Raw genomic sequence first — 13339 nt, 5'->3', positions numbered from 1 at the left:
CACCAATTCAGTAAATGTTCATGTTCTAACCGACTGCCACAACTGTTCACTAAATTACTCTCCATGGTTGGAGAGCCTACATGTAATTTAATTTGCATTGCGAGTGTCACAGACAAGAAAAGAAATAAAATAAACTTAAACAAAAATAATTTTAAAAAATCATGTGCACAGAGGCCCACATATTTAAGAAATAATCACTCTGTGGTAGGAGGGAGCAGATGCACGCTGTTGACAAGCATAGGTAATCTCCAAATTAGTATACTGGACAGATGCTAAAGTTACACTTGCATAGCACAGTCCTTCTTTACACGCACCTGTGGATTATACTGTGCCTATGAAGATAATCCAGAGCCAGAGCCACTTCAGAGGAGAATTTAACTGCCATTTCTTCATCAAAATATCCATAAATATGCAAGAGGGATTTAACATCTCCACCGATGAGGTACTCCATAATCTGCCAAAAGAAAAACATTTCTAATACATTCAATATCAACACTGTGCAACGCAACTAAAAGAAGCCATTAAAAGGAAAAGGTTACTTGCCAAGTAGTACCTTCTACCAACTGGCATAAGTCCATTCGGCTATTTTCAGGTTCCAATACTTGGGAACCAAACTAATAAGGGCAGAACTAAAACAGTGCCTTCAGAATAAAACTTCAAACATGTGGCTGCACAACACTTCATTGCAGGACCCTTCACCTCACCATAAGTTGCAACTAGCGTCACCTGGGTGGAGCAACACGATTGTCCTAGCAAAGCTGGGGTTGGATAGTGAGTGTTAACAAAGGGGAGACTAAAACAGTAGAATTTTTACTCATGCTTGGTGCCTTTCCTTTCCCAAACAGGAATAGCTTACTAACCATCGTACATTTGCAGAGTAACAACTTAAACAGGAAAAGCTAACAGGTTTACTCCCAGACATATTGACTAGGTGCCTGAATTGGAAAGAGAACTAGCATGAAATGTACACCCTGATGGCCACATTAGAACTCTCGAATATCAACCATTCTGAAAACAAGCATTGGAAATGCAATAGGTCTCGCAGCATTAGAGTTAGTGCTTTTAGAATTGTTTATGGTTTTTTTTTTTAAATCTTTAGCATTTTTGTTTCCTGTAGGCAATGCTAAAGAATTACAAAGAAAAAAAGCCATAAACAAATCTAAAAGCTCTAACTCAAACGCAGGAACATTAACTAATTCTCCCACAGTCACAGTATACAGAAAGCCTGTGCGGTTTCCTTTTAGTATAATGACTCCACCTTCTGAGTTGTTTTCTGTGAGTAATGTTGAGAGGTCCCCTCTGAGGTCGTTACGGATAATAACGGCAGCTTTCGGCCCTGCGTGTTGCCTTCCCTGGACACTTAAGTAGCTGGCTATGAGATTGTTGGTAACCGAGCAAATGAAAGGCGTTTGTGCACAGCCCTGGGAGTTGTCACAAACACACCTCTCCTCCCCCCAGCCTACCTCTCCCGACACCACACCCCCTCACACCACCGTGTTGATATGCAGGTAGAGGAGAGAAGCACTGAAGTGAAGCTTTCCAAACTGGGCAAACTGGTTTTGACGGTCCCGGGACAGTGTCAGAGTGGGTAAAAGAGGAACAAGATGTGGCGTGGTGCAGCCTTGCTTCTGCAAGATTAAAAGAAGTCGCACAGGCAATGACTCGTAACGTTTTTGTCACGAAATGAACTAAACAAAATAGAAAATACATCTCAGTCGCTAGATTTAAAACACGGACTTCATGCAAGTATTTATTTATTTGATCGTTTTTTATAGCGCAAACTTGACGGGTATCAGAGCGCTTTATAAATTTGCAGAGAGCAGCACAGTGATAGAAACAAAGTCATATATGAAGAAGAAAAATACAGGATATAGCACTTAGCACCCATAGAAGAGAGGGTGCGATTTACAATGTTCAAGAGCAGAGGGGATAACTCAATAAAAGCCAAAAAACGTGTGTCTGGTCACAGAAAGCAAGCTAGACGCAGCTGGGACATCGGACTGCCGAAAGGCTTATTTTTTGTTGGGACTGTAGCTCCAGCAAGAGACTTACAATGACAGTCAAATGGTCGGGTTAGGCCCCTAATAAAGTGCCGTGGCCAGGGGAGGGGTTGAAGCAGCGCGAGGGGGCAGGGATGCGAGGAGGAAGTCCTGGGAGGGGGGAGCCCGGGCGGGGCCGCATCTCTACCAAGTTAGCCGAGGGGACTGGTGGGGGTGGAGAAGGGGGTTGCTGAGGCCAGAGTACGGAGAGCGATGCGGGGGTGATAGTTTGTTTGTTGGTTTTGGTAGCGCGGACTTTGCAGTGGGTTGGCGGGGCGCGTCTCGATGGGAGCATTAAGGATGCGTGAGGAGAAAATTATAGGTGAAGGAAGGCAACGTTGAGTTGCGTGAATGAATAGTGACAATGGTGAGCAGCAAAAATACATGAAGTAGCAATCGGTACATTATAGGAGGAAAAGTGATATGTGTGCAGGTTTCAGAAGCGTACAAAGTGCAGGTAGAGGTACAATACTGCAATAAATGGCAGACACTTCAGAACAAAAATAGTGTAAATGAAATGGGCACCGCAATAAATTAAAACTAGTCAGTCACAACACGGGTAAAGTGTGGGCTGTAGTATTTCGCAACAGATTCGGGGAATGGAATTCACGGAACGTGTCACACAAAGATGCGCGATTATAGTAGGCTGGGTTGTGACTCGTACGAGTGGTATTGTACAGGGTCTGCGTTCACTCGAACAGAAAGAACGCTGCGGTCTTAAAGGTCTGATGCCTCGTGGTAGAGGAACAGTGGGGTCTCCTCTCACTTAGTGAGGTCTTGAATGTGTTTTAAAGTGGGCGGCAGAGCTCTTTAAGACTACCAATTTTCGCAGAAATCTTGCAATCTCATAGTCCTGTTTCACCCGTTTCAGACGTCGAGAGTGTGAACATGTTTAGAAATAAGCCTCCGCGCTGAAAGTAGAAACAAGGTCACAGCAAGATTAAGGGATTTGTCCAAAATCACGGGATGTTCAGCCAACGCTAGGACTCAGCTAGCGGCAGGCAGGGGAGGAGGGGGGAGGAGAGTAGGGGAGGCACGGCCTAGCGGCCGTGCAATCAAGTAGTGAGGGGGCGGAGCTGGGGGAGGCTGTGGAAGAGAGTAGGCAAGGCGACACGGCGGGAGGGGGCGGAGCGGGTAAACAAAGACGGACATGCACGCGCCCGTGACTTTTAAGGTCAATGCGCATGCGCATAAGCTTAATGCGCATGCGCATTGACCTTAAAAGTCACGGGCACTGCAAGGAATCGCCACGATTCCTTGCAGTGTGGATAAAGAGTGGATAACTCGCAATACTCTCGCCTTGCTCGATGCGCATGCGCATCGACAGGCGAGACCTAAAAAGTAAGCTCTCCACCCCATCTTCTAGTTACATGAAACACAGGTCTAAGGGTTCCCAACTTAGATTAATCTCACATTTTCTGGCACTTATGGTTTATCCAACGGTACTGTACATTTGCCCAACCCCAAATCATACTTAAAAGTACCCACGGCTCATACTCCTGCCTGAAGTGTCCATCTCATCTAGTAAGTAACACATACAGAGGGCTACAATTATACAAAATACTCTTGCGTAATGACATGAATTACTTCAGGGAAACTGCCTTTGAATGTGAAAACAACAATTGCACAGTATTTATATTGATCGCCTTTTTCAAAACCATTAGATAGTCAAGTTCCATCAACAAAACTTTTTTGTTTTAACAGATTACAACATCTTAATTAAATTGCACACAACACACAATGGTATAACGCATAAATAGTTCCTTATTACACATGGTACAAATATACTTGTATTTTTGGTCTGTATTCCCATAAGTATGACTCGAAACATTGGAATTTCTCCAATCAAAAGGAATTAAATAGTCTGGTGCAAGAATACAGAGTCACACAAACTAGGAAAGAACCAGTGAATAATACTAAAAAGCATTTTGGATTTCTGTTATGGCTGGAAATACAAAGCCGAGAGCACAATAGTGTAGAAAGGGAACAGTTGTACATATTTACGCTAGGTCTTCACAGAAGCAAGTAAAACAAACTTGGAATGGTCAGTGACTAGGCTACTATGATTACACATTGCACTAGAAAAAAACACACAAGTTAAGTTTTCTTAATTCATGGCAGAAAAATTACCATGCAAAATGGATTGTCTTTTGGTTCCCTTCAGCAAATTTGCTTTAACGATTCTCAGGATAAAGTTCAGGAACAAGTGCCATGGTAGGAAAAGGCCATCTAAGACAGAGCCTTTGAAGTTACATTGCATGTTCAGCCACCATTGATACACCGGAAAAATAATTTGTCCAATTGTGGAATAACTGAAAATTCACCATGGTTTCAGTCCAGTACCTACGAGGACGGACACATGGCACAATCATCTGTTCTTGGAGGAAAAACATTTTTTGATAGTAAAATTCAGCACCTCTGTACACAAAGATTGATTGATTGTTTGTTCTGTCCTGGAACGTAGCACCTACGAGGCCAAATGAATAAATGATTAAGGCAAGAAGAGAATTAAAGAGCTTTAACAAAACTAATGAGACTTCTACCCTTGATGCGAAGCTTCGGATGGAGAAGAACAGCAGCTTATCTGAGCGTGAAGTGCAGCAGCAGCTGCAGTAGGGATGTATGACGGTACCACGCGTACTTTTACAACGCGTACCGTTACAACGCTACTTTTACCACGCAAGTCGTTACAACGACTTGCGTGGAGGGGCGCTGGATAGTAAATTTTTTAATTTACTATTCCAACTCCAGTCCCCGTGGACTCTAGGGAAAGGAGTTGGATAGTAAATTAAACTATTTACTATCCTGGAGCGCCCCCCAGCGCAAGTCGTGGTAACGACTTGCGTGGTAAAAGTAGCGTGGTAACGGTACCGCGTTGTAAAAAATGCGTGGTTACCGTTGTATACCCTGCAGTAGCTGCTGGGGAAGTGAAGGCAGCATGGGGAATGGCTGCTCAGATGCTCTCAGTCCTGCTTGTGGCTGCTCATGGTGCAGAGGTTGGCGGCCGCTCTCTCCAGAGTGCCCACAGTGCTTGGGCTCTTCTTTATTTTGGTGTCAGTTTCACATTAAGAGGTGATGTGTGCGGGATGATTGTGCGGTGCAGGAGACTTAGAATGCTGAGTGCAGCTCCAGGAGGTGGCTTCTTTCGTTACCCCATTCCCTTTTTGGGGGGGAAAAGGGTTAGGACTTAAGTGTGTTTTTAGTGTGGGAAAGTGAGCTGTGAAGGTGCACTCTAGTTTTTTCCTGCAACGTTTGGTTTGTGTAATATTTAGTATTTTAAGCACATTGAACAATAAACCGCAACAATGTAAATTTCAACCAAGCTGTGCAGAAAGCAGGAATGGCTTCAACTGGAGACGTAGAACAGAAGGTGTTAGACTTGACATCTTTTGGCGGGTGTCCCCTGAGTTTTTGCTTTCTGACCTTCTGGTTTTGACTCTGTTTTTGCTGGCGTAGTGTTTCTGCGGACTTGCAAGTGCTACTGTGGTAAATTGTGTTGTGGATTGGTGTTTCCATGATTGGATATTTGATTCACTTGTTAGTCCCTAGTAAAGTGCACTGAGTGTGCCAGGGCCTGTGAATCAAATGCTACTAACGGGCCTGCAGCACCGATTATGCCACCCACGTGATTAGCCCTGAAAAGGTAACTCAGACCCGCCATTGCAGAGTTTGCGCGCAGTTTGTAACTGCCATGTCAACTTGGCCAGTGCACACACTTGCCAGTCCCTCACCTTCCCTTTTTAGGTCTCGCGTCAGCGAAAGACCTATTGCTGCCCACCTAGCTCTGAAGGGACCACAGGCCGGGGCACGAGCGCCGATTGCACCTCGTGGACGCGCATGCCCCGCCTCCCGGGCCGTGCACATCTCAGTCAGTCATGTCTCTCTCTCTCTCTCTCTCACTCTCTCACTTTTAGGGGGCGGCAGAGACCTTTCCTTTAGGAAAATAATTGGTCCTAGCTCGACTTTCTTTAATTCATGGGTATCATTTTATTGCATGTATGCATCTCATCTCAGTCGCACCTTTCAGCGTGCTGTCCCGGAGTTCCTAGCTCACTTAGACTAACGTATTAAAAGGGTTTAGAGTCACAATTCCTGTGAAATCACAAATCCGCAAACCCCGGGTCGCGGTGTACTGAAGGGACTGTGCAAGTTGCACGTGACCCATTACGAATCGTGTAGAAAAAGGAGCACGAAAGGATGCTCCCAGGCGATTCCCAGGGATACGTTGCAATGGTTTGCTACCTCAGTTACTATTGCAATCCACTGAGGGCTTACCGACACAGGCCCTAGGAGGCGGGAGGGGGGGGGGGGGGGGGGGGGGAGTGCTAATTCTTCCAACCGTAGACAAAGTGGCTGTAAGAAGGGGCGAACACACAACAAAAGCCTCATTTACACGTAAATGGTCTTTAAAGATCTGTTAAGTACTCGGGTGCGGCCGCAATTAGATGCTGGCCAGCCTGCGAAGCTGTCGCAGCCCGGGCTGACACACACGACAGGGGGGGGGGGGGGGGGGGGGCTGAAGCCCCTTGAGCCCAATGGGTGTTGCGCGCCTGCCTTAGACGCACTTATGGATTGTGTGTGTTTTGTGTAGCTGGAGGGGAGGGGGGGGATGATTTGGCGTTCTTTAGGTAATTTCACCTGAGGCAGCAAACGCTGCAGGGACGGCCCTGATGAGATCAATAGAACGGTTTAATTGAGGCGTAGTGGGGTACTTAATGAGCCCCTATCTCGGGACTGATCAGTAGTAGTCAAGAGTTCTTGATGCCCTGGTGCGTCCCACACCCCAAAGCCTATCAGTTGGATTCAAATGGATCCCCCGTGAATTCAGAAAGACCATCACCCACGCATTCATAACCAGCAGATGGACTACGGGAACACCCTCTACGCCGGAATCAATAAACCCCTGCTCCAAAAACTCCAGACCTTCCAGAACACAGCCGCCAGACTCGTCCTAGGCATCCCACAAAAAGACCACATCACCCAGCACCTACAAGACCTCCACGGCTCCTCGTCGAAAAGAGAGTGACATTCAAGATACTCACTCACGCCTAAAAATCCCTCCACAATATCGGACCCCAGTACGTCAGCGAAATATCCCCTTCTAAGCACCCGAGAGAACCTTTCGCTCTGCCGACCTCGCCCTGGCCAAAACCCTTTGCATCCGCATAGCCAGAACTGGTGGAAGAGCATACCCCTACATCTCAGCAAAAACCTGGAACAAGCTCCTGCTCAACATCAGACGTTCCCCCACTCTGAATGTCTTCAGGAAGAACCTAAAAACCTGGCTCTTTGGGTAAGACGGAGCCGCATGCAGCTGCACGACCTCCAACCCCCTCCCCAGCGCCTCGAGACCCTCACGGGTGAGTAGCACACTTCACAAATCCCTGGTTTATTGATTGATTAATATAGTTAGAAGGTTTGAACTGGGGACAAGTCAGTCGATGTTGGAAAACTCATTCACCCTGAGATCCATCCCTACATGTCTCGAGATCCCTTTGGAAATGATTAGAGAGCGCCTAAGGTTGGAGACCTTGAGGTAGTTGAGAATTCTTAGAGGGACCATCACTGTCCACAATACAGAATCTGGTACATCGAAACGAATTATGCAACGTTTTTCCCATACACAGGACTAGGTCCAAAGGCAAGTGTATGCTGACACTAGAAGGCAAGTGTATGCTGACACTAGAAGGCAAGTGTATGCTGACACTAGAAGGCAAGTGTATGCTGAGAGTAGAAGGCAAGTGTATGCTGACACTAGAAGGCAAGTGTATGCTGACACTAGAAGGCAAGTGTATGCTGACACTAGAAGGCAAGTGTATGCTGACACTAGAAGGCAAGTGTATGCTGACACTAGAAGGCAAGTGTATGCTGACATTAGAAGGCAAGTGTATGCTGACACCTGTGTTCCCACGAAGCCGCACGCCTGCGCGCCCGCTCAGCTCCGTGCCCCGGAGCGCGCACTGCTGTGTCTGTGGCGCGCACACATCACCAAAAGCATTCGCGCTGCCGCTGCATTTAGCAAGTGCTTCCTTGTGCTAAATGTCTTTTGTTTTCTAGAGTGCGGCTGTGGGAGCACAAATCTGCCCGCAGCCACACTTTAGAAAACCAAAGAAATGCAGCACCAAACTTTAGAATCACTTAAAAGCCCACACTGTGTTTCTAAGCTTACACCACAATCGTCAGGGCATGAATAGGGAGCAGTTAGGTAGTGCACACAAACTCATGAATCCCCAGAAAGGATAGTACCCAGTTCCCCGGTGCTCCTATTTATTACCTACTAGCAGCCCGTCCCGACCTTGTCCGGGTGCTTTCAGGCTTCCCCCTACCCCTGCCTGCCCCGACATTGCCCAGCAGCCCGTGCCCCCGCCCGCCCCGTCCCCCGGCTGCCGCCTGGCCCGACCCTCGCCTGGAGGTGTTAGTCCCCGCCCCCCTCCTTCCCCGACCCCCGCCTGCCCCGACATTGCCTTTAGTAACTCCCCGTCCCCCGCCTGGCCCGACACCCGCCTGCTTACCTCATTCTCCGCTCCTGAGTTGACAGGTCCTCGCCGCTCTGATCCTCACCGCCTGTCCACCGCCGCTCCTCCCCCGCGCCATTTCCGCCTCTCCGCTGGTCTCTCACCGCCGCTGGCCTGTCCGCTGCTGCTCACGTGACCACTCCTCCCCCGCGCCATGTCCGCCAGTCCTCTGACGCCGCTCCTCGACGTGAGCATGCACGTCTCGGCCGGCGCTACTTTGGGGGGACTTTTTTTTTTATTAATTTTTTTTAATAAGGTTTTTTTTAAGGTTTATATAGCCTATAACCATCTACACACCCTGCCGATTTCTACGGTGTATCGGGTGTGTAGATTGGCGCAGTGGTTCCCGCGTTTACTTGCCTCAAAGCCTGCAAGTTTCTCCTTTATTATAGTAGTATAGCTGTAACAAAAAGATGTTAATATGTCACTTCTGTTCTTGGATTTTCGTCACAATAAAATACACTGAACATAATCTTCACAAACGTTATTTACAAAACTTTAAGCTATTGCCATTATAAATTACAATAACTTTTATTTAAGTATTAATTATTGAAAAGAAATTAAAAGCCATTGTTATTTGTAATATCAATACATGTAAGTCACGTAAATACAACACATATTGCATTACAAATGCTATAGGTGTCATATTTGTGAAAGGTATAACTATTGGCATTGTAAATGACAAAGCTATTAATTTAGCTATTTTCAAATACAAAACTTAAATACAAAATTTGTAATTTACAATACCAATAGCCCACACTTTCCTAATGCGAGACCTATTGCATTGCAAATGCTTGTCTTACAGGTCAGCCACCCCTAAGGTAGGTCCAAGGTACCCCTGTGGGCGGGTGCAGTGTATGTGAAAGGTAGGACATGCCCTGGTGTGTGTGGCATGTCCTGATAGTGAATTACGGCCAATTTAGTTTTTCGCTATTTCAAGGCTACCTGTACCCCATAAGACAGAATGGGGAGTTTGTAACTAGCCTGGGGAATTAGGTAGGAAAATAAAGTTTTGTATGCCTTAACTCAGAATCTAAAGATGCATCTTTAAGTGAAGGTGATTTTTACACTCTGTGTTTGAAAATGTCACTTTTAGAAAGTAGGTATTTTCTTGCTCAGTCATCCGGTGTGCCTCTGCTGTAATGTGGATTGCCTGTCTGGGTTTTGGATGATAGAAGGCCGGGGAGCAGAAATGGCCCAGATAGTCTAGGTGGGTCAGGAAAGGGCTGATTAGATCTGGGCTGCAATTGGGGGAAGGTGGAGATTTCCTTGCACCTCAAAGGGCATGGTCTGCCTCTGACCATGCAGTCTTCTCCTCCTGCCAGGAAGTCACACCAGAGAAGGCAGAACTGGTTCTGGCTGGGCACAGACACTCTCTGCCTAAAAGATCAAAGGATTTTGGGATATAAATATTGGGGCCCAGACCACTGACTTTTTGAACTCTTTTGGACCAAGACGACTGCCAAGAAGAAGAGCTGGAGAAGCTGTGAGGAGGAACTACCATATTGCTGTATGCTTTGCTGTGTTGGCCTGCAGTGGCTGCTTCTGTCTTGGGCAGTGAAAGGACTGGACAGAACTGAACTTTCTGCATCTACTTTTGCGAGAACCTCCAAGGGCTTGAGGTAGAGCTTGCCCCCTGTTCAAGAAGTCTCAGGAACAGCAAAGACTTCAAGCTCTTCTGCCCTCAGCACTGGGGACTGTGTGTTTTGTGCTGCAACAGAAGAAGCAACCCAACGACGTCGGCACTGCGACCCTGGTCTCACAGACGACGCCTGCTGACGCCCCCACCAAGCCGCTGCTTGCACCGCCACCTAAGGGCACCGCACTCCGCACCGCTTCACGACAACGCCTTGCTATCCCAGATGAAGCTCCATGCCGAAATCTACGCCGCTGCTTGCACCGTGGTTCGAGGGCACCGCTCGTAAAGGTACACGATTCACCGCCCTCCTCCTGCGCAGCATCCTTGGCCTACCGACGCCATCGACTCCCATTCGTCAGCCGACGGCAGCGCTTCAGCAACAATGACGCTGCTTGCACCACGACCTGCCTGCACCGCGACCTGCCAGCACCGCATTAACTTTGCACCACGACACGGGTCTCAGACTATGCCATCTGACGTCGCCAGCGACCCGTTGCTCACACCGCGACCAGAGGGCACCGCACGCCGCACTGCTGCACCTCGGACTGCAGCACCCAACACCTACCAACGCCAGCGCTCCTGACTTCAACATGAGGAGTTAGTTCTGCAACGCATGTGACTTCAAGGGCCCAGATGACTCCTGCACCGACCTCCGGAACCGACGCCTGTGGACGCCCTGTTTTCGGAAGCTCAACGAGAGGTCGCTCTCACCCTGTATTTCTAAAAGGTACTGTTTGCGGGTCTTTCTGACACCGTAGCTGGCCCGTGACACCACGGTCAGCCAGAACGGTTTGGATCTGTTTGCTCACACCGCGTTGATAGTCCCGGATAGTTGTGGATTTTTATCGTTTTGGGTCTTGTCTTAAGTATATAAAAAATATTGCATATTTTTCTAAACTGGTGTGGCATCCTTTTGCAGTGCTTACACTGTATTACTGTTGGTTATGAGCAAATGATTTACACACTGCCTCTAAGATAAGCCGGACTGCTCGTGCCAAGCTACCAAGGGGGTGAACAGGGGTTATTTTAGGAGTGTAACTCCCTTATCCTGACTAGAGTGGTGGTTTCTGCCTGGCTTTGCACATGCCCTAGCCTGCCAAAAATCCCATTTCTAACAGAAGGAATGAAAAATAAACGTGGCACCTGCACGAACGACCGGCCTACATATCGTGCAGGTACTCATCATTTCAGAGTTACACCAAGGCTCAGTATTACAGGGCAAACTGAATAACACATGCACAAGCAGTCCCACATGCGCATGGACGCTCTCATTTTATAGTCAAATATTATACTATCCCAGCATAAACACAAAGTCATAACTCAAACTTTAAAATAGCATATGATGGAAAGGTACAAGTAACAAAAATGGAAGAAACTTCCAGTAATATTGCGTTGCAGACACAAAATGGGATTAACCAAACAGGCGGTGAGAATCAAATGGCAGCCAATTAAACTGACAGCTGTGGCAGCTTGAAAGGGAGGGAGGGCAAGAGCCTCACAATGGAGACTAGGGGGATAGCCCTGAGGATGCAGACTTTGCCTCTGGAAGCTCGCTTCAAGGGAGAACAAACATAGGCCAATGCAGGAAAGTATGCTACAGCCACTGTAGGAAAAGTAAGTGGACTGCACAGGAACCAATGAAAAGCAAGGAAATAGAGGGGACAGGATGTAAACCCTTTGCAGGTGTCCCTAAAAATACAAGCCCAATCCTCCTTAAAAGGAATCCCAAACCAAGCAAATATCCTTCTAGAAAAAGCCCAACGGACTGTGGAGGCAGCGGTAAAAAAGGTAGCAGTAACACGACTGTGGCATTAAGAGGAGGTGGTAGAAAGAAGGATATATTGGACTGTAAGCAGCTAGGGCTCTAAAGCTTAACAGACAATCAGTAACTGAGCAGGAGACCAAGGAAAACAATAGTGCCCCAAAGAACAGCTAAAGAACCATAGCAGGAGGAACAGAAAATAAATAAATTTAGAGACAGGACTGACCATTAGCAAGCAAGAATTTTTAAAAGGACACCTACATAGACAAATGAAAAGCAATGGCAAGAAAGGGGATGGACTTGAAGCCCACAGACTGATTACAGCAGGTCTCAAAGAGACAGCACATGCGGTCTAGCTCGACCTAAAAACTGGTGGGAACGGAAACATTTCCAGGTATAGATACTCACATAAAGCTTTATGCAGAAAATCAATCTGAATAATGTACAGAATTTTTTTTTGCAAATTTTAAATGAAAAATGTTTACGAAACAAAAAAGTGGGTGTTGAGAAGTGCAACCAAGATGATCAATTGTGCCAGAGTAAAGCCTAACTTACTGGGAATAGAATTTAATGGCGAAGGATATAAAAAAAAACACAAGTCTGGCATAGCGTAAATTCCAGAATCCTAACTAGGTTAAAGGATCTCCGGTCCTTGGCTCCGTGCCCTCCGCCTGGGGCAACAACAGGGCCGATCATCGCCTGACTAAATTACAGAGACCGGGACACAGCCTTGAGAGTAGCATGGGAAAAGGGTAAATAAACTACAGAAGGAGCCAGGTGTAATTTTTCTCAGACTTCAAGGCAATGGTGCAGGCAGTGCAATAGGAATATCTGCCAGTTAAAAAAAAGTTTCCAACTGCAAAAATAGCGTATGCCAACATCTTCCAGACACCTCAAGCCACGATGGACTATGTCAACAAGATGTCCCCCCCCCAAAAAACAGTTCGAGAGGATAAGAAGCAACCAACTCGGAGGACTAGAACTGACCTGGGCGAGGGTAGAAGGCGGACATCTGTACCCTCTTTGTCTAGGGAGGAACAAGATTAGAGAAACTGAACTGAATGGCATGACCTGCGTGACTGAGGGGCGTACAATGGTGAGAGGCCTACGGGCCAATAACTTTATTGATATCACACTAAATCAACAACATTTGGTAATGAGAAGCAGCACTGTGCAGCTTCATGATGGACTGGGGGAGGAGCCCTAGCTGGAAGATCCCTTCTGCTCAGTAGTACCACATGCTGTGTTTTTGGCATGGCAGCACAACTACTCACGACCACCCTTGTACAGCGCGGAGAAGTGGGCACCCAGCGCCCCCATACGGGAGCACCCCATTAGGTTATGAGACACATACTAGTTATATTACTGTTGATTAATATAATGT

The 13339-nt window shown here is 47.1% G+C and overlaps 1 protein-coding gene across 2 annotated transcripts in view; it reads right to left on the bottom strand.

The window, feature by feature from the left end:
• Window positions 1–13339, bottom strand: part of MASTL (microtubule associated serine/threonine kinase like) — a 293083-nt gene that overhangs the window by 243029 nt on the left and 36715 nt on the right. Inside the window, exon 3 of one of the 2 annotated variants that reach the window (XM_078663403.1) lies at window positions 315–454. The exons of the other annotated variant lie outside the window; for it this stretch is intronic. Coding sequence (XP_078519529.1) covers window positions 315–454 — 140 coding nt within the window. The remainder of the gene's footprint in view (window positions 1–314; window positions 455–13339) is intronic. 2 annotated transcript variants of the gene reach the window in all.

This window comes from Lissotriton helveticus, chromosome 10 (assembly GCF_964261635.1).
Source record: "Lissotriton helveticus chromosome 10, aLisHel1.1, whole genome shotgun sequence".
In the NCBI taxonomy this organism is placed as follows: Eukaryota; Metazoa; Chordata; class Amphibia; order Caudata; family Salamandridae; genus Lissotriton; species Lissotriton helveticus.
This window is presented reverse-complemented; position numbering and strand designations above follow the sequence as displayed.